The 22,249-nt window shown below is 36.6% G+C and overlaps 1 protein-coding gene across 1 annotated transcript; it reads right to left on the minus strand.

Moving 5' to 3' along the window:
* Positions 1-959: 959 nt before the first annotated feature.
* Afp (alpha fetoprotein) lies at positions 960-21,244 on the minus strand. Its single transcript, XM_004838012.2, has 15 exons — positions 21,080-21,244; positions 20,044-20,095; positions 18,882-19,014; positions 16,626-16,837; positions 15,215-15,347; positions 14,232-14,329; positions 12,587-12,716; positions 10,761-10,975; positions 6,383-6,515; positions 5,657-5,754; positions 4,993-5,131; positions 3,306-3,529; positions 2,169-2,301; positions 1,438-1,492; positions 960-1,111 (listed from the first exon to the last, which is right to left on the minus strand). The coding sequence occupies exons 1-14, from the start codon at positions 21,162-21,164 to the stop codon at positions 1,448-1,450; spliced, it is 1,830 nt and encodes a 609-aa protein (XP_004838069.1). The 5' UTR covers positions 21,165-21,244; the 3' UTR covers positions 960-1,111; positions 1,438-1,447.
* Positions 21,245-22,249: the final 1,005 nt, after the last annotated feature.

Consider the following 22,249-nt stretch of genomic DNA (forward strand, 5'->3'; position numbering starts at 1 on the left):
ATTGTGATGGAGACCACCCTGAATGAGCTACAAATTCATTAACTGGCTTTTCATATTAAAAGTTTGAGTCTGCTTACTAGCCTACAATGACTTGCCTAAAGAACCAGCAGTTGGTGTGTGGGAATGGAAAAACACCCAACCACTTGTTACAGTGGAGGTCTCAATGATCCGTGACACTGCAATGTCTTGGATGTCAAGACAGTAGTGCAGCTAAGGGCAGCTTGACTTGTACAGAAAACTCCTATAGAGGCAAAAATTAATCCATGGGAAGAAACAAGTTTCCCATTTACTTATGAGCTGTTCTTGCTAGATTGTCTCATTCCCTTTTTGCTAGGACCCTGCTTACATCAGTGCTCTCCATTCCACTGTTCCCTATATTGGCCTTTGCCCCTTCAAGAAGCTGTGTGTTCAATAAATAGTGACAAACTCCAGAAGACAGTGTCTCAGCCTGACAAAAGTTTTGATTGTCCTGGGCCCCCCATTCATGTATTAAGATCTTGTCTTATCTTTTATTATCCTACCACTGTACCCTGGTCAGGTGATTGGAGGTCTGACCAGCCTCTAATATAATTGCATTTAATAGAAACAACTTTAGCACAGTTGATATGTGTGTTAACATGTCTGTAAATAGAGAGCTCAATAAGATTAAGAAAAAAATTGATGTTAAATTTTTATGAATTCTATAAAATCATAATTTCTCTTCTCATCTCCAGATATGTTAGAATACATAAGTGGTCTTTGAGGAATGATGGGCCCTGGAAGTGCCCAACAGTGCTTAACTTGTAAACATTTTCTCAGGTCACCAGGTAGCCTCACCTTTAGGGTTGTAAATACCTTTGGGTGGCATTATCCTGCTACCATAGACAATACTGAATGCTTTTTGAACAGAATGTGCTTCAGATAATAGTAAACGCAACTAGAGAAATTTTCTATAAGGTTTCATAAATAATCAGACAAGAAACATTTGGAGATACTTTATTTCTATCATAGGAGATATCTCACATAAAAATCTTCATCAAAAAAATCTTCATCATTTCATTTATTTAAAGTATTGTTATTTGAAATTAAACTGGAGTTCCCACCAAACCACAAAGACTCTCTCCTCTTCCCTCTGCAATATAGACAAAAATTTATATTAAGTGCTAATTAAGTGAACAGATACAGAAGGTAACAGGGTACATTATTCTATAGCAGGAAAATGGAGACAGATAGTGAGGACTTCCAATGGCATTCTCTGAAGGCTTTGAAGTGAACTAAAAGAATTTTGCATTTGATGAGTTACTAACATTTTAGACATAATTTTGTTCCAATATGTTTTAATTGAATTTCATTGTATTTTTTGAGAAAACTAAAGTTACTTCTCAGGATCAATCTCACATGGAATGATATTTGAAGAGAATCAACATAATATGTAGATTTATGTGAATTTTTTGTTACCTGAAGTAATTTAAACTCCCAAAGAAGTACGAGTTTTTGAAATCAGTTTTGGGCCCTAAAAAATTAAGAAATAATAATTAGATAAAGGAATGGATGGTTATGCCAGTCCCACAGGTAACTCCCACAGTCTACAGTGAATTCACTGGTTTGTGGATTAATCAAATTAAAAATCAAGAAAGTAAAGACATACACCTCTGATACAAAAAACTGGGAAAGCAGAAACCAGGAAGATAAAAAAAATGTAGCCAATTACCAACCCATCTCAAACCACTAAGTAATTGCAATAAGATCAGCCCTAATTACTACTTGGTTAAAATACAAAGGCTCACTCCTAAATAAGTTCAAAAGCACTTTCCATACATATTCTCCCTATATCCCATTTATATAACTAATTTACCATTAAATTATTTTAATCCTTTTAACTAAATTAATTTTAAGCCAGAATTGTCTAAATTGTAATTGATTATTTATATATTCACTTAATAGTTTTTCCTTCTAGGAAATAAGTCAAAATTACTAATTTTCTTAATATATTTTAAAATTAGAATTCTTAATATCTGACAAAAAATGTTATTATTTTTTATATCTCATAAAATACTTCCATCTATTTTTAAATGAAATTTAAATCTTCTAACATTGTTTTTAAAGTCACAGACTTTGGGCTATTGTTTTAATTCCTCACTACAGAAGATTTCCCCAAGCATTCTGAGAGGGAAGCAAGCCTCACAGACCTCTTCTGCAAAGCAGGCTTCCTGCTCCTGATGGTGGCAGCACTTCTCCAAAAAGCCAGAGAAATCTTGAATGATGGTCTCAAGCTGTCCCTCTGTTATCTGCACTTTCTGCTTCACAAGATTAATGAGAAGCCTATAATTCAAAACAAGGAAATGTTTTATACAATGGTTTTTTTCTAAAGCCTTCCTAGTAGAGAATTTTCAGAGCCCAGAAGCCATGATGCCATCAACCCATCACCAGATGCAGCATGCACTCCTCATCTAAAGCACTTGCATCAGGAGGAACCAGGATGGAATAGGCCACATACTCTCTGGCCTGGACTTGTGCACTCCATGGGTACAACACTATTTCACAGTTCTGCCATTCTTCTATGTAGTTAAACATCTTTCTTGCATGCCTAGTATATTCTTTCCTGTTCTCTCTCCTAAAGTGTGTCTCATTCATCCTCAGCAACTCATATTTCCAGTCTCTGCAACCCACCATGGTCACACCTTTCCCTAGGCACTGATAGCCCTGGTGACTTGTTCCATAATGCATTCCTCTTGAAACTATTATTGCCTGAACAACAGGGAAAGCTTGACAGAGGAAAGAGCATTCTCAGTGTTCCTGAAACACACCTCAGACTATGATGGAGAAAAAGGAATGAGCAGTTTCCCAAGGAAGGAAGACCATTTTCAAAGCAAGTATTAAAATGCATGGGTGTTTGAAGAACGTAAGTTCAACTGATCTGCAAGACTATCGCCATTAGAGAATGCCTCATGTCATGAAACAAAATATATATTTCATTTCTTAACATCCACACTGTATTACATTTAATTATGCTCTTTAAAGCATAAAGACTTAATTCCATGATTCCTATGCTCACAATGAATGTGCCAGACTTACTATAAAGATACATCCTAACTCCCCAAGAGAGATTGTTCCTTTTCCTTAGCCCTAAAATGCATCATGAGAAGTTACAATTGAGACAATTTTGCAACAGCAAATACTGAGACAAAGCTATTTTTGAAAAGCGTCTTAATCTCTTTAAAGGTAAAATATTCTAGTGAGGGGAATGTGAGGGTTGCAAAGCAGAAGTCTCAACTGCTTCCTGGCATTGTTGGGCTTCTCCATGCTAGAAAATAACAATTTCTTACTCTTGCTTCATTTCTTGTAGTGCTACACCATGAGCTTGGCACAGATCTTTATGGAAAATGAATTTGTCAGCAGAAAATGGTGGGGAGACATATGTTTCATCCACCACCAGACTGCTGAAGCATGGTCTTCTGTTGGCATATGAAGAATTGCAGCAAATGCCCACACCAGGATTCACGGGACTTGCATCATGTCTGATACACAACTGTCCAATAATAAGATCAGCCTGGTTGGGATAATGAGAAAGAAAACAAAGAGATTGACATTTACCACAAGGTGATTTAGATTTCCAGAAAGCTCTTGTGATAATTTAATGCCTAGCAAGTTATAATTAATATTATAGGAAAGTTTGATGTCTGTGTAGCCACCTACACGAGTTTACTGTCTGATGTGTTGCCATATTATAGATCCCTGTGTTTCCATATTTATTTAGGAAAAAACACATGCATTTAGCATTTAGCCACAGATGTGACACTGAGAACAGTCCTTCCACCTTTTGGTCAACTATTTGAAACAGGCTTCCAGTTGCACAGGGGCTTATTTTCTGTATTTATGAAGTTGAACTTTACTTTAAGACACAGTGAGTCACTATCTGAAGGTAAGACTAGTCCTTTCACATCTATCTATCTAGACCTACATACATATATAGATACATGCATAAAGCTAATAGAAAAGAAATAGGGCCAATGTGTGTCTTTAAGATTTTCCTTTCTTCACCTTCCACACTTAAAGATATTTCTTAAATACCTAGCAGTACTTTCAATAAATATTAACATGTTCTGTGTGCATACTATATATCAGCCCAATGTTGCATGACTCAAATTATTTAAAGACAGTCACCTCATGAGGATGGTACAGTTTTTACTCGTAAATGTCAGATAAAACAGCTCATGGTTGGTGACAGCCAGTGTCTGTCACCTATGATGTGACTCATAAGTGGAGAAAGGAGCTTGGGAAGGAAGTTGACCTCCAAGGTCTGCACTCCTGCATCATCATGCTCACAAGGAGAAGGCTCAGCCTAGTTGAGGTGACCCCCAGCCACAGGAAACCCTCATTTTGCAGCTAATATTTTGTGAAAAGTTCCAAGATGTGAAAATTAACTAGCAAATAATTCCCCATTGTCAAGATGAGGGAGGAAATAAACAATTTTGTTTACAGTGGTGACTCTAAGGAAAAGAGTAATTTAAAATTCAATCTGTACTCACATGTATGGCATGAGTGACAAAGAAGTGAAGATTATTAGAATTACTAAGTGGAAAGTCATCCTACTCTCCAGAACATGGGACTTACTCTATCATGTTCCCTACACCCTGTCAAAGGGAATAAATTGTTCCTAACAATAAGATTATATACAAACAGCAAAAATCTAAATGACTAATTTTAGTCTGTCAAAAGTGAAGCTTTTCCTCTTTTCTAACATTAAAGTAAGCATTTAGTGAAAAAATAAAGGAAACCATGGAGTTAATAACATAACAGTCATTCCATCTTTGCTGTGCTTAACGTTCACACAGACATTGCTGAATGAACTGACTGTGCTTCCCTAGCCATCCTAGGACAGGAAGGCCAGCCACAGCACCATTCAGAGCCGAGTTCTTAGGACAGCTCTAACCACAACTCACGGAACACACCTAAAAGGCCATCGCCACATTAGCACAAAGGAGATGGGACTGAAGAAACCCAATCACTCACCGCTCCTTCCCCACAGGCCAACTGCTTGTCCCCACTGAGTTGACAACATGTGGCTGCTGTGGTCACCATTTTCCTGGTGAAGGCCATCAGCTCGGATGAGGTCAGCTGGGGGGCTTTCTTCGTGTAAGCAATGAGAAACCTGAAAGAAGCATTTTCCCCATTCCTGTTAATTTATTCATGAGTTTTTTTGACTCCTTGCTTCTTCTCACAGACCCTTCTCTGGTGTCAGAAGACAGGAGGCATTTGGACCAGGTTTTGAGATGTGCTCTACTCCCATTCACCCAGTCTGTCACCATGGGAAGGCAAACCCTGAGCGGGAGGCTGACTTCTATTTTCAGTCCCGGTTTCATTGATTCTGTGATTTCTTGGTGTTTTCACTGTGACAAGCTATGGCAGAGTGGATATCTTTACTGCAAAAATCTGCAGGATTTGGGGCACCTGCAACCAGTTCCACAGACCAGACTGTGCAGGCCATCCCTGCCCCTCCCTAAAAGGAAGAAGGGGGAGACAACCTTCTCTTGGAAACAATTAAGTCATCAGATTTTCCTGACTTCCATCCAAAAGGGCCTGAAACTAAAGGAACCACTACACTCTAATTTAGATTATATTCCCTTTACCTGTTAACAATTTTAAATCACTGAAAACACTGTTTACAAGGACATACGCATTTTGCAGGTAATATTCTCCAAGTTTCTGGAAGAGGCTACAGCTTCGAGTTGCCATTGTTTGACTCTCCTGGACATATTTCTGCAGTTCTTGTTCCTGAAAGCACAGTGTTATTACAAACATTTTTCTTTCTTTGTGAACATATAATTTTGAATATAAAATTGACCAATCTTTTATTCTACTATGAAACCATTCTGAGAGGATTTTTAAATGTTAAAGATGGTAAAGCATGAATTTTGAGAATTACAGCAAATGGACTTTGGAGGACACTAAATTTAAAACTTTGTGAATCACAAAATTATTTGGTGGCAGAACTCAATTTGGAGATCAAATGTAACAGTTCTTTTATACAGAATTCTTGTCTTTCTGAAGCTATTGAAAAATGAATATTCATTTTGTACATCAAAAAACTTTTGGTCAACATTTTTATTTCTTAAGTAAGTCAGTTGCCAATTACTAATTAATAACTACTTAATATCTAGATTATCAATTCATAGATGTAACTAGATATTTCCTTATAACTTGATGCTTTCAAACAGCTTGCTTATTTATTTGTTTATTTATTCATTTATTTTTGGTGGTGTTGCTAGGGATGGAACCCATGTTCTCACACAATAGGCCAGCACTCTACCACTGAGCTACACCCCCACCTCAAATAGTACTTTTAGTGGATGATGCTTACTCTAGATTTTCAGATTCTCCCTAAAATTCTAGAACAACTCACCCCTTTATTCTGGCATTCAAGAGTGTTTTCAGATTGGAAACACTTCTCCAATAGCTCCTGGTATCCATTAGCAACTCTTAGTATTATTGAGACAGCAAGTTCAGTATGTCTCCGTGAATATTCATGAATAAAACTGAAATATGTGGATAAAAGTATCAGAAGTTATTGGAACCCAGACAAAATGAATATATGTATAGATAGAGAGGGGGAAGAGGGAGGGAGTTCAAAATCATAAATAAAGCTGGACATCAAATATAATTTGAATTCTATGACTATCTATATAATACAAACTATAGTTCCTCAAATTGTCCTGTAAAATGGTATTTTATTATCTTTTGCACCACACTTTGGCTTTTCAATTGTGGAGTTTATGTTCATTCATTCAATAAATATGTCTTCCAGTGCTTTATGCTAACATTGTTTTAAGGAACCTATGCTATATATGATGAAATGTCTACACTCTGAAAGCACATATTAGGTAAACAAAAACATTAAACAAGATGTAGTTCATGTTTCTCAGGCAGTGATAAATCAATGAAGAGGACTAAAGAAAGGTGGAAAAGAGGAAAAAAGGTGGCCCAAGTGGAGGGGCCACTAATTTAACACGTGGTCAAGGGCAGCTGCTCTAGATGGCTCACCTGGCCAGTGTGATGGCAGTACCCTGGAAGATTTCTATTGCAAAGGCTCTTTGCAATGAAAGAATTGCTTCTATTAAACAAACAACTTTAGATGTACATAGATGTGTAAACTTAAAGGTAACTCTTGAACTTACTAATTGTATCTCCAAGTTATAGAAATTGGTTGTATTTAGTTCTACCACCACTAAATTTTCTCTTAAATGTGGTCTTTGTTCTAGTTTCTGCAATTTTATTTAGCAGTATGAACAATGTGCAATAGTCTAATTTTAATGCAACAAAAAAGTAATGTCTTCAGAGAATATTAAAAGGAAAACCAGATCATCATTTTCATTACCATGTTAGAATCAGACTCCTAAATTGAGAAAGACCTTTGGAGGTCATTAAGAATAATGTCCTAAGAGCTTTGCATATCCCTCCTCTACTAGTGTTCATGGGCACACATGCCAAAGGAAAATGTATTAACTTGACTGCTTGCTTCCCTTAAAGGCAAATAGAATAAGAATATAGCCTACAAATTATATTACAGTAGAGTAACGAGTTTGTTTCTTTTTGAGACAGGGTCTTGCTATGTAGTTCAAACTAGTCTTAAACTCACTACACAGACCAAACTGCTGGCCTCAAATTCATGATGATCTTCCTGCTTCAGCCTCCTTAGTGCTGGGACCACAGGTGTGCATCAACACATCTAGTTTAAACTATTGTTCTGCAAATGTCTCTAAACATGTTTTTACTTTCTTAAAAAAATAAAACTTGTAAAAATCCTTAATAAGATACTGGCAAATAAAATGCAGAAGATCATCAAGAAGATCATACACCCTGACCAAGTGGGATTTCTCCCAAGGATACAAGGATGGTTCAACATATGCAAATCAATAAATGTAATACACTATATTAATAGAACCAAGGACAATAACCATATGATCATTTCAATAGATGGAGAAAATGCATCTGACAAAATCCAACACCCATTCATGATAAAAACCCTCAAAAAATTGGAATAGATGGACTCTACCTCAATCTGATAAAAGCAATCTATGAAAAACCAACAGCCAATATCATACTAAATGGTCAAACACTGAAATCCTTCACACTAAAATCAGGATCAAGACAAGGATGTCCACTATCACCACTTCTGTTCAATACAGTTTTGGAAACATTAGTCACAGCAATTAGACAAGAGAAAGAAATAGAAGCAATAATGATAGGAAATGAAGACCTCAAATTGTCATTATTAGAAGATGACATGATAACTCTATATAGAAGACCTTAAGAACTCTATCAAAAGTCTTCTAGACTTAATAACCAAATTCAGTAAAGTAGCTGGATACAAGAACCACACACAAAAATCAATAGCATTCCTCTACATGAACAATAGACTCACTGAGAGAGAAATAGGGCAAATAATTCCTCTCAAGATGGCATCCAAAACACTGAAATACCTAGGAATCATCCTAACAAAAGAAATCAAAGACCTCTACTCTGAAAACTATAGCACTCTGAAAAGGGAGATTGAAGATGATATCAGAAAATGTAAAGACATCCCTTGCTCCTGGGTAGGAAGAATTAACATAGTGAAAATGGCCATATTTCCAAATCTGCTATATAGATTCAATGCAATCCCAATTGAAATCCCAGCAGCATACTTCACAGACCTGGAGAAAACAATCCAAAAATTCATTTGGAACAAGAAGAGACCTAGAATAACAAAACCAATTCTAGGAAATAAAGACAAGGTACAGGGTATCACAATCCCCAACTTAAAACTATACTGCAAAGCTACTGTGATAAAAACAGTATGGTACTGGAAAAGAAACAGACCTGAGGACCAGTGGAACCAATTAGAAAATACAGAAACAACTCCAGATGTACTAAGCCACATCATCTTCAACCCAGGAGCCAAAAAAACCTCACTGAAGGAAAGATAGCCTATTTAATAAATAGTGCTGGAAAAACTGAGTTTCAACTTGCCAAAGATTAAAACTAGACCTATATCTCTCACCATGCACTAAACTAAACTTGAAATGGATTAAAGATCTAAATATTAAATTAGAAACACTAAACTGACTGGAAAAGAGGTTAGGAAGAACTCTTGAAGACATTGGTGTAGGAAAAGATTTTATGAACAAAACCTTAGTTGCCCATGAACTAGCATAAACAATCAACAAGTGGGATCTCTTCTTATTAAATAGCTTCTGCACAGCAAGAGGAACCACCAACAGTGTAAAGAGACAGGCCACAATGTGGGAAAAAATTTTCACCAGCTGTCCCTCAGACAAGGGACTACTATCTAGAATCTATAAAGAACTTTAAAAAATCAGACCTCTCAAATTTAAAGATGCAATCCTAAAATGGGCATCTGAAATGAATAGACATTTCTCAGACAAAGAAGTAGAAATAGCAAAAAAACTTAAGAAAATACGTTCAACGTCACCGATCATTCGGGAAATGCAAATTAAAACAACACTGAGATTCCACCTCACCCCAGAAAGAATGGCTGCCATCATGAAATCAACCAATAACAAATTCTGGTGGGGCTGTGGGGAAAGAGGAACCCTGCTCCACTGCTGATGGGAGTGTAGGCTGGTGCAACCACTGTGGAAATCAGTATGGAGATACTGCAAAGCACTAGGATTAGGTCTCATTTGAGGTCTCATTTGACTCAGCTATTTCCCTGCTGGGTATCTTCTCCAAAGAATTAAAAGAATCATACCACAGTGGTATATGTGCACCCATGTTCATAGCAGCACAATTCGTGATAGCTAAAACTTGGAAACAACCAATTGCCCATCAACTGGAGACTGGATAAAGAAAATGTGGGTTTTTTATAAAATGGAGTATTAGCCATGAAGAATGAGAAACTAGGGACATTTATAGCTAAATGGATGCACGTTGAGGTGATACTCTTAAGTGACATAAATAGGACACATGTGAAAATACAGAATAGTTTCTCTAGTATGAGAAACTGAAAGTTTAAATAAGGACTAAAAGGGATAATACATAAGGTGAAATAGGAAGAAAAGGGACAAAGGGGAAGGGGAAATGGGAGGGGTAGGTGAAGAGAAAGTAGGGAATGGAATTAATATGAGAAAAAGAAAAATGGAAACAAAATCTTTGTAGATAGGGAGGGGTGGAGGGGTTGAAGGGAGGGCAGGGGAAAGGGAAAAAAATAAGAACCAATATGGATTATGTAAAGTTGCAAATTTCCAATGATGAACATCATTATATTGTATACCTTAAATGTACCAATATAATTAATAAAAAATAAAACTCATATTCAATAAATAGCAAATAAATTGTTCCAATAAAAGATCTTCTATCTAGCAATATCTATTGAGATGTATTTTGGGGAAACCTTTTGAGCATTGATAGCAAAAGAGCAAATTCTTAATCATGAGCACTTCTCCTTATAAAATATTTATAATATATTTGAAAGTGTAATGGTGACTTTCAAAGCACTAACCAATACAGTGATAATGCTTCTTATTCCAAAGAAATTGATATAAATAAAATGTATCTTCATAACTGAGCCAGTTAACAGCAGTAGTGAAAGCCTACTTATTACTGGATCCCATTCCCTGTCCCCTCGTTATCAGCTGGCATCCATTTCGCTCAGGACATCACAACTAGCACCCTCACATAATCGAGTTGAAAGCCCTGGCCCTCGCCTCCCCTTCAACACCACAGAGACCCAAGGTCACTGGAGAGCCAGGGCGTGGACGCACACTGCCAGCACGCCTTACCTTGCCAAGAACATTGTTTTCTCCCCTGGGGAAAATCGGCCGAAATCTCTGTCTCCTAGGAACTTGCTCAGGTCTGATGAGAGACCCTCAGGTTTGTCATCGTTTTCTGCATGGATTATGCAGTGGCCGAGTTCAAGGAGGGGCAATTTACAGCATTCTGCTATTTTGCTGGACAAAGTGTCTTGCTTAGAACAGATGTACGACATTATTTTCTCCTGTTACGGGAAAACAAAATATAAACTTAAGGTTTATTCTCTAAGGTAGAAACTCAGCCGCTCTGAGGAGACAGCGCTTTCGGAGACAAAGTGTGTGCCAAAGAGAGCTCTCTCCTCCTTCTGCCTTTCCTCCTCCTTTCTGATCACCACGTGCTCAACTCCTCCACAGTTTTCAGTTGAACTCCACTGATTTATTTTAATAGAAACCCTTCAGAACAAGAGGTGAAAGAATGCGCTACTCAAGTCAAACAGCACTTTCTACTGATACTTAAATTTGCCCCTGGGCAGCAACGGAAGCTGGTGTGGTAGACCAAGAGAAAAAGCTTTCTTCCCTCAGAGCCGCCTGCACTGACCCAGCGAGTCCTGCAGAGGGCGATGTGCAGACGAACTGGATAAGCGTCTGCGTTCTCAGGAGGGACAATTACAGCTCATTACTCTCAGGTGTTAAAACCCACCCTACATAGCAGACTGAAATCCATTGTTCCACTTTGAAGGAAAGAGTGGTTCTGAGCTCCAAAAATTTAAAACCTAATTATTAAAATGACTGAAAATCAATAAGATTGCCATTGAGAAAACTGCTCTCAAAGAAAAATGAAATAGTTCTTGTTGCTGTTTCTAATAAGGAGGTAAATTCTTCCACAATAGCTGGGCAGCCTCTCCCAGGTCCTCTTCCACACTCCTGCCCTTGCAGCACTCAGGGGCTGAATTTCTAGCTGCCCTGGCCTCAGCATACTGCTGAACCCAATCTGTCTGGCCAGAGACCTGTAGGAGGTGACTGTGGTAAGCACTGCATCTTCATGGCCATCATGGTTCAGCCTGGTTTTCAAGCCATGTGAACATCTGAGAAAGTGGTCCTTAGTACCTTGGAGAGGGTGCATCTCAGGAGACCACACAAGGCAGGATTGGGGTGGCATTCTCTTTCACAGCACCCAGGGGGCCCAAGATAAGCCCCAAGTAGTCACGCTTCTTCGTCTCCCTGACTATGGCACACTCCAGAAATCTGGAGCTTTGGGGTTTTGTACTCAACTTTCCCAAAGTCCTTTATTCACACATCTCTTTCGAGTGTCCTTTTTGTTGTACTTTTTCACCCCACACACTATAAGAATGCCTTTCATGTGATAGGTGTTCCAGAGATAACAGTAAGCAAAAGACCAACTCCAGCAAGTCACTGTCTTCTCTCCTATCAAACTATAAATTCCCTGTCATCAACTTATGCCTTCCTCACAAATATCCCTCACTGTGTCTTGTAATAGGAAGTATTCATTATATATTTGTCAAGTGAAGAAATGCAGGGATTGGAAAACAAATGCCTTAAAGATTAAGAGCTCCACTCCCCCTCCAAGATCTTACATTGCTGCCTCCTGAGAGATCACATCTTCTTTAGAAAAAGTGGATGGGTCCTTGTCTCACAAAATGGGAGCACCCCTAAAGTGAAAACCAGGATCAAAGATAGTTTAAAACTGTACTATCAAGAAGTCTGACACTCACTTGGTACCCTGATGACCATTCCATGACCAACCCAAGCTAGAGAGCCTTCTCTCTTTTAAAGTGAAACAGAAAAAAAGAAAAGGGAGAGGAAGTAGATCACTGGTAGGAAGCAAAACTCCTCACCCCATCATGCAGACATTCCAGCACGTTTCCATGGCAGCATTCCTCATGGATGTGGGCTACATCCAGGACCAGTTTCTGAATTTCAGAAAAATTCGCTTTCGGAAACTTCTGACTCAGTTTAGTAATAGTTCTAGGAGAGGGGATTTAAAAATCAATATTGGTTACCTATCAAAATGCAACAGTATTATTAGAGAATCACTACAGTTAAAGCTTCAAAGAGAAAGAACTAAAATGTGGTGGTGTTTAAAAAGAAAGGAAATGTGCCCTAAGTCTTGGGAATTTCTGCTCCATCTTTCAAGTCAGTAGTTCTGTGAATCATAACCTGGGCCCAAAAATGGTTTGAAAGTAATTTATCTTTTGCTTAACCCTTCCTTGGGAATTGATATGAGTTATATCTTTGCATTGTTCATCCCTGATGCTGAGCATTTGGATCATTGTGATGAGTGGAAAGACATATTAAAAATTAAGAAATTAAGAAGTAGAAAATTATTAAGTGAAAATATAATTTTCACTTGGGAGCTAAAAAATACTTCTAGGAATCTAGGGCAGGTTATGCATGTGCAAATCAATGAAATGGAGGAGGAAAGAGGAATAGACTAAGCACTCCCAACATGTCATCATGCCAAATCACATAGAGTGCCAGAGGGAAGTGAAAAATAAAAATTCTGGCTCCTTCTGCTACTCAATTCAATTTTAAGAGATGTCTGTGTGAAGCTGTTGCTCACTTGAGCAAATCAGTTTTTGCTACTGATGAAGATGGATTCTCTTTGTAAACTTAGAACATTTAACTTTAATCATTTACAGGTAAATTTTAAAGTTATTCTAACCAGATGTTAATTTCTATTTTATTACTAAGATTAAAAAAGTAGTTCATGAATCAGTCTTTAAATTTCTAATAGATTTGGAAGGTAGCTAAAGAATAAATCTGACCTCTTCCAAGAAATACTTTGCTTGGTCTTTGGAACTACCTCTATGACTCAAAACTTTCATGTAGGTGTCCACTGTGTACAATGTTTTAATATGTCATTTAACAAACAAACTCTGAATGCATATACTCACTCCTTACTGGGAGCTCAGATGTTTTCCCATATTAGAAATATTTCATGATAAAAGAGTAAATAGTACTTTAAACCAGTTATGCACTTTCAAATTTTCCCCTCACCAGACAGTAAACTCCAATACTACTGTCTCAATGGAATATTTTAAGAGGTAGCAACGGTTGACACAATGAACCTTATAGCAGGAGAGGAAGCATAATTAATATAAAGAGTTGCTTGTTAAATCACACATTTTAAATGATTCTCAGCAAAGCTCAACTTTGTTTGCAGAGAAGCTAGAAAAACATGGTCTAATGAGGTATAGTTTGATTTCAGGAGAAACTGAATGAGCTTTCCAAACTGTAGGCAACTAGTATACACTTTAATATTCTCTTCCATACACTGGCTGAATGAGGCTTTAGAGAGCATTAGGTAGCAGAATGGTCTGTTAGCTTCTTTCTAGTCGATCAAGATTTCATGATTCTAATCACAGTAGCCTTCATAAAGGCTTCCGTCTCCATAACAGCAATGATGGGAAAAGGGAACCTGAGTGGCCAGAGAGTATTTTACAGACTACAACCATCTCTCTAGCTAAAGATTAAACTTACACGGCTTGGAAGTTCCGAGGCCCAAAATTTCTGATTATTGCACATACATGTTGATTTAATAAGCTGCTTTCACTTAAATCTTTTGTAATTGATGTTGCCTAGATGTAGAAGAAATAAAATGTTAAGGAAGCTTGCATTTTGTAAACTGTAATAATGAGGAAAACAACAAGTGTAAGTAAAACATAAAGCTCCATAAAATGTTTTTTGCTAAAAATTATAAATGTCATGCACATTTGAAGAACATTATTTATTCATTCATTCTTTTAGTTCAGTTTATATGTATCTATGCAAATCAGATTTATTAAAAATACCTCAAAGAAAAACATTTTGATGTTGGTATCATGAAAAAACTTTTATAGTTTTAAAATACATTGATGCCTGCTGATTTCTGCTCAGTTACATAAAATAAGATTGTATCACAGCCTGACATTGAGAAAAGTCATGATTCTTATGAAATTTTTGTGAAGCTTTTGGAGGCAAATAGATAATTGTGGTTATTTTCTAGCTATCTGAGCCAAGAAAGCTATTTTTTTCTCTAAACCTAAGTTTCTTTGTTAAGTGACAATAATTTATTAATAAAATTTATTCTAAGGACTAAAATGATAATGAATATAAAGCATTCCTCACAGTTCTCATGAGAACAGTGTAAACATTTGCTCTCTGCTTCTCATCCTCCTCTTCTCCGCCCTTGTCTTTCCCCTTTCTGCTCACTTTCATTCACATGCATCTTTCCCTTTGTCTTTTCTTCTTTAACCCACCAAACTCATTTCCTGAATAATTATTGTGTTGGCAGAATGAATGAATGAATGAATAAAAAACAGAAAATTCAATTTTAAACACAAAGAATAACAGATCTCTGAACTATGCTCTGTTCTGAAAATGACATCCTTCACGTAAAGCATATTTTCATTTTTTTAACTTTGGTTTTTACTGAGTCACAGCCAGACTGTACATTGGTTCAGATATTCATGCAAATGTAATACCTGTGTTTGGAAACATTCAGCTGCATTTTCAGCTTTGCAACATGATGGAAATATTTTGTCATAGCGAGCAGCCAAAGAGAGAGCTGTAGGTGTGTACAGGAAGGGATGCCTCCTCGATACCTCATAGATGTACCTGTGAAGAGAGCCAAGGGGTGTTCAAAAGCATAACCACCAGACTACTACTGCTTGGAGCTGGGCTCTGGAATTTAAAAGTTCAGGTAACAGCAACAGCAACAAAATTGGACATTTTCTTTACTGTATTCTTTAGGGGAACATGGTGCTATTTTTCCAGATATTTTCAAGAAAAATACTCACTAAAGATCTTCAGGGGGACAAAAGAGCTAACACACAATATGAGAATTTATTTTGAAAAAAATAGGCAGGAATGCTATGATTCATATTATAATAATTTTTTTCCACTAAGTCTTCTCAAACATGTTGAGGAATCAGCAAAGCCAGACCTCGGCTAAACAAAGCAAAATCTTGGACTCTTTTTTCCTATTCAAATGCAGAATGGAATTATCCACCCTGGCTCTATCCACTGAAGAGACAAGAGGAAATACTCTTCCCCAGGTTTAGGCAATAACATGGAAGACAGATGCAATGATAAGCAAGACACAGATTTTCGTAACAGAAAACATGGGTTCAAACGTACACGCAGCATGCCTTCACCCTGCTCTTTACCTTCCAGATTTCCATTTCCTCATTAACAAAATTAAAAAAGGAAGAACAATGGAGAAGAACGGAGAAGCAATATCAAAAGTTGCTGGTTGGGCCGGGGATTTAGCTCAGTGGTTTCTCCACCTGCTGCACAAGCACAAGGACCCTAGTTCAATCCCCGGTACCAAAAAAAAAAAAAGTTGTTGGTTGGGCCAGGGATTTAGCTCAGTGGCGCTGGGCCTGCTTGCAAGCACAAGGTCCTGAGTTCGATCCCTGGTACCAAAAACAAAAAGTTGTTGGAGATCATTAAGCCAATCCCTGGTGCAATGAACATTTGTTCCTACAACATTCTAGGTGCTCAGTACACCTTATTCTTGTTTATCCATCTAAATTATGCCTTTCTCTAAATTATCCCTTTCTCTAATTTTTTTCCTATTTCCAGGCAATTTGTTAAACACAAACCATCAATATTTGGCTATGGATGAAATCACTTTGTGCAAAGTTAATATATTCTTGGGCAAGGTAAAATTGAGAGATTAAAGGGAAATACCAGCTGTGTCCCCTGGAACTACAGGCAGAGCTGCTGGGTCAGCTATGAGTCTTGTCTGTGGTTAGCATATGTGTCTGCAAAGTTGTTCTCCTGAGTGTCTTACACAGGCCTTTTCAGATACAATCTCAAGTGTTATTCTGACTTCTTCATAGAAATACCACATTCTACTTTGTACTGCTCCCATTCTGGGGTCTTCCTTACTTGTTTATGAACATCTCCCTGTTTTCTTCATATACTTTACAACTTGTAACCACATCTGGAGCTTGCAAGGGTGGAATGGATACTGTAGCAGCCTTTTTCCGTGCAAGAAAACACTTGTGCCTTTCTTCTTCACTGTGGGCACAGCAGTCTGCAAGTCCATACTTTCCAGCAATTGCCCTCTCATGGCAGATTTCTTCCAGAAATGCAGATAGCTGTTAAGAAAGCTCTTACGTTTAGGTGAAAGACAATCAACTTGACTTAAAAACTCTGTAAAATAAATGAGGAGTTTTCTACTATCCAAAAATCAGAAAAAAAAGATTTCCCATATAATGCAAATATATTTATTGTCAATCTGATAACACAGCTTTCTTGCCTTCCTTTTGGGAAATAGAATTTGAATTTCCCAACTTGAGTAATAAGCATGAGTATTAGACAAATTTATTTTTTTAAATAGAAAAGGTCATAAATTTTTTTTGTCTCTCTCCCTCGATTTTAAATTATTTTATTTTTCGCTTTTATGTTTTCAACAATTTGGCCCCAGGATATGTAAGTTTTATCTTTTTATATAAGCCATGTTTCAGAAATAGATACTCATTCCATGTGGCTTTCTAATGACCAGACATTGATCTAAAATTGGACATTATTTTTATTTAAAAATAAAAACAATTTCAAGATGGGATAAAACAGAAAGTCTTTTGATGGGTCACAATTACAGATTTAGCTAAAATGCACATAGTTCCTTCTTTGATGCTTTAATTTTACCAAAATCAGATGAAGATACCACTATTTTAAAGAAAGCCCCTGAGGAATATGTGTGTTTCATTGCTCTCAGAAAACTAAAATCTTAATTAAGACTTCTAATTCACAGTTCACATAAAAATACTTTAACTTTACAGTGATAAATCACCAATCTGTAGCATTACCTTGACCCTCTAATTGGACATAAAGCTGCAACTGGGAAAATATTCTGCATAATGTATATATATACAGCTTTAAAGGATTATCAGAAAAAGACATAAATATAGGTGAAAACAGAAATCTTTATTAATTCAGAAATTTCAGAGTTGGAAAGCACTTTATATCTTAAAAGGCAACTCTTCTAAAATGTTCCACACATTTCAACAGTATGAATTCTGTAGACATTCCATTCCATAGTTGGATATCTCCAATCAATATAAAGTTCATTTCTTTGTTGAGATAAAATAAACAACAACTATTATTTATTGAGCTTGTATATTGGGACAACTTTTTATTAAAAAAAAGTATTCATTGTTTATCTGAAATTCAGATTTGTTAGGTATGGTGATCCATGCCTGTAATCCAAGCTACCTGGGAGGCTGAAGCAGGAGGATGGTAAGTTTGAAGCTCTGTCTCAAATTAAAAAATTTAAAAAGAGAGGTGGCCTGGGCATATAGCTTAGTGGCAGAGTGCTTGTCTAGCATGTATGAGGAACTGGATTCAATCCACAGCATTAGTTAAAGAAATGAAAGTAAAATTTAGACTTACCAGAATATTCATTTTGATGTTATTGTTATTTTGCTAAATCTGGGAAGCCTAATCATGTGCTGTGTGCTTCATGTTTATTGTCGTATAATGAAACTGCTAAAGACATCAGCACTGGAGCCAGAGAGCCTGTTCTAAATCCCGGTGCTGTCATTTCGTGATTCCTTTAAGGAAGTTAGCCTCTCTGTCAGTTTCCTCAATTGGAATATTAGTGTCAAACCCATAGAATTATTATAAAGATTTAATAAGGTAATATTTGTAAATAAAGCTGAATTCCGCCAGTGAGAACTATCCAGAATCTCCTGACTCCCTGGACAACTGTTCTGAATCTTCAGTGCTATCCTCCATACCATAAGATAACTTGATTATCAATGTATTTGTAGCAGTCCCTAGAAGAATGCCAACCACACTGTGTACTACTACTATTATACCCATCTCCATGGCAAGTTTGAATTGGACTTAATATTAGCCCTGATGTCATAGATGAGAAAGCTGAAGCTTTAAGAGGTAACATGCCTGTAGTCAAATAATCTTATTCTGGAACCTTGACTCTTAATCATTGTGTTACATTGTTTGGTTACAATAGCCACTCACTTTTTTCAACTGCATTCTCCAGGAATTCCAAATTATTCAAACTTTCCTTTCACACAACAGATCTTCACATCTTTAAACACATCCCTTTCCTGTGTCTTGTCTTTCACATGCTAAATTTTGGTCAAGTATCATAGTGTACTTTACTTTTTACTCACTTACCCGGTTTTCGAAACACTCTGCAGGCTGCTCACTGCCAGTGGGTTTCTTGACTACAGTCAATAAGTCGGTCACCATTTTGCTTACTTCCTCATAAGTGGCTTCTTGGACAAATTGGGCAAAGAATATGGTAGCTCTGAAATAAAAATGCCTGAATTCTTAAGGAAGAGACTCATATGGGGCTTATTTTTCTAAAATATCATTCCATTTGTTTGTTTTCTTTTCTGTTTATATTCTGACTTGATTAGAGAGTGACCTGTTCTAAAAATTAGATTCTAGTCATCAAAAAAGAAATAGTAGTGCTTTTTTGGTCATCTTCCTCTGTAAGTATACATACAGCTATTAAAAATAAAAATAAGTGGATTTCCCAAAAGAATGGCTTCTCTTTCTCAGTCACTCACTCTTTTAATACACCCATAATTATATTCTTTACAGTTTTCTTCTTTTAATTTAAGCAAAGTCATAATCATTAAACCTCTGCCTCTGTCTTACTCTTAGCACAATGAAGTTCTGCTCCAGGACCATGGTTCATACACTGACTCAAAGCAGTGTTTGCACAGGTTTCTATGTGCATGCAGCAGCAGCAACACATGCCTTTAGGTTCCCTGTTAGAAATTTCAGAAATATGGAACACAGCAACAGCATTCAGAGCACAATTTGCTCTCCAATAAATAAAAAATAGAATATTTTACCTCCTATAGTTTGCTATTAAGATTTAAACAATATGCAGAAAAGAGAGCATTATATTATAATTCTACTGGTATTGATGAAAAATTTCTGAATTTTTACATAGTTGTCACTGATCAAAAATTACTCTGCAGTTTCTAAAATCTTATTTAGTTTACTCCATGGAATTCCAAATACTTTTTTTTTGGTACCTGGGATCAAACTCGGGACCTTGCACCTGCGAGGCAGGTGCCCGGAACCACTGAGCTAAATCCCCAGCCCAACTCCATGGAATTTCAAATAATCTAGAGATTAGCATCTAAGGCATTGACCAAAGTTCAACTTCTTCAGTATCACTTTATATTAAATAACTTTTCTGAAATTGTCCTATTTGCTTTTGCAATCTAAAACTCATAGAGCTAACCAATTTCATTTAATTACCTAACTGAAATCATCTTGTTTTGCATATGTAAAGTGCATTTATCTTGGCAAAACTTACATGTCAGCCAAATTCATCTCTGAAGAACACTGGGAGGAATCCAATGTGGAAGCTGAAAACAAAACAAATTTATGAAAAGTGCTGTCTTCAACAGCAAGCAGGAAAGCAAACATTGCTACTTGTAAATGTACTTGTTAGAATTATAGACTTTAGAACTGGGAAGACATCAGGAATAACCTGTCTAAACATCTTAATTTTATACTTGAGAAAACTAAATAATAAAATTATAAGAATTATTTACAGTAGACCTAATACTTAAAGTCTAGGTTTCATGGTTTCCAGTTGTTTCATTTCCCTCTGTATTCAAATGCTCTAATGGGCTTGGAAATCAAATAATATTAAAAATATTGTTTATGCATTCTTTTAAACACAATTATACTACAGTTGGCACTTCCAGATGCCAGTCACAGTATTACTGTTTCAGATAGTCAAATAACCCATTTTCCTGAATTAATGAAGATGCATCCAACATGGTGGTGCAACACGTGTAATGCCAGCTCTCTGGGAGACTGAGACAGGAGTATGGTAAGTTAGAGGCCAGCCTGGGTGATGGAGGGAGACAGTGTTTCAAATTAAAAATGGGCGGGGGAAGTTACTCAATGCAAAGGCCTTGGGTTCAGTCCCCAATACTGCCAAAAAGAAAATAAAGATATCATTTATTTTATGAGTCTAAGGAGAATCTGTATGTGAAGGAGACTGGATCCTGGCTTGTTGTGTGTGTGTGTGTGTGTGTGTGTGTGTGTGTGTGTGTGTGTGTGCAGTGTATAATGTTGGTATACTTACCAATTAAATACTCTACAAAAAATTAATTCAACATGGAATATACAAATCATCAATCATATGATTATGTTAAGCCCTGCTATGATTTTGTAAAACTCTTATTATAAGTCTTTCTTTCATTTACATATAATCACCAGTTGAATATTTTTCTTCTGTAGAACAATAAACGTGATACATAATTAAAGTCAAATGAATAATTATGAATTTAAGAATTTAAAGAATTTAGAGAAAAGGCAAAAAACGCAAAGTATCTCACCTATTCCATATGCATTTTTATGCAGTGTTCTGGAGTCAGTAAAACGTAGTAGGAAAATTAAAATAAGTGACACCAGCCACTTCATGACTGCTTGTTATCTCACTGTTGGCAGTGGTGATAGGATAATTACAATCAGGCTCAAATTCTCTTATACCTTTCACAGGCAATGCCTGTTAACTAGTAACCTTTTGTTGGTATATCCATTACTTTATTTCCTTAGGTTGAAAATGGGATGATTTGCCAATAATTAACAGCACAGGGTTATTTGTATTTTATGTTCAAGGACAAAGACCTCTTCTGAGTAGAAAAAGGGGAAAAATTTTGCAAATTCATTTCATTTTACAAATATAACAAATATTCTCTCAAACTACAAAATATTCAAATAGACGATTTTCCCTTAAATACAGAATAATTAATTCCTTTCAAATTAAAAGGTTAATGTCATTTTTGGAGTTTGTTTGTTTGGGGTTTTTTTGGTTAATGTCATTTTTAAAAGACTCCAGATTTAGCAGGCAACTAACTAAACAGAGTAATTCTTTTAAAATGTCAACTGAATGCCTATCATACAACAGGCACTAAACACATTGTTTGACGAATTCAAACTCCTTATTAAATAATAAATTTTTGGTCTTGTTCATCTTCTGCTTTGTATGGCCACTCTGCGTGTTAACAGGAATAGGTCTTGCTCATGCACTCAGCAATCAGAGGTATTACTGACTGGTTTCCCACTTGATTCCAGAGCAGTACTCATGAAGTACAGCTCTCCTATTCCTGAAGGATGATTGTACTCAAATACATGAAAACAAAGCATTAGTTATGAGGAAATGACTGATGCATCACTAAAAATATAATTCTATGACACAAATTATGTACAGCATGGCTAAGTACAGGCAAAAATATTCCAAACCCTTTCACAGGACCTAGTCCATAGACAAGATTCAGTAACAATTGCTGAATGAATAATGAGTGCATTTATTCAAAGACATTAATTTAAGGTGGAGGAAGAGGTCCCATTTGGCAAATCCCAGGTTCTGTAAGTTCTGAGATCTTTCTCTGTGGGCTCCAATTTTTCCTTTATATCCTTCCTTGGTCCTGAGGATATATCTCTCCTCTCCAAGTTGTAATATTCCAGTGTCTGGATTCCAAATCTCAGACAGGTTGATTTGTTGC

This window comes from Heterocephalus glaber, unplaced genomic scaffold (genome assembly GCF_053883595.1).
Source record: "Heterocephalus glaber isolate CG9 unplaced genomic scaffold, H.glaber_assembly_v1.0 deba00000281, whole genome shotgun sequence".
Lineage (NCBI taxonomy): Eukaryota > Metazoa > Chordata > Mammalia > Rodentia > Bathyergidae > Heterocephalus > Heterocephalus glaber.

Bases quoted from the DNA above. Each gene is read 5' to 3' on its own strand.
- Afp (XM_004838012.2), bottom strand. From the start codon at position 21,164: ATGAAGTGGCTGGTGTCACTTATTTTAATTTTCCTACTACGTTTTACT. The intron at 6,516-10,760 runs GTAAGGCGTGCT...CACATATTTCAG, and splicing joins AAAACAATGTTCTTGGCAAG to TTTTATTCATGAATATTCAC. The intron at 3,530-4,992 runs GTGAGTGATTGG...TATCCCAACCAG, and splicing joins TGGCCTGTGGGGAAGGAGCG to GCTGATCTTATTATTGGACA.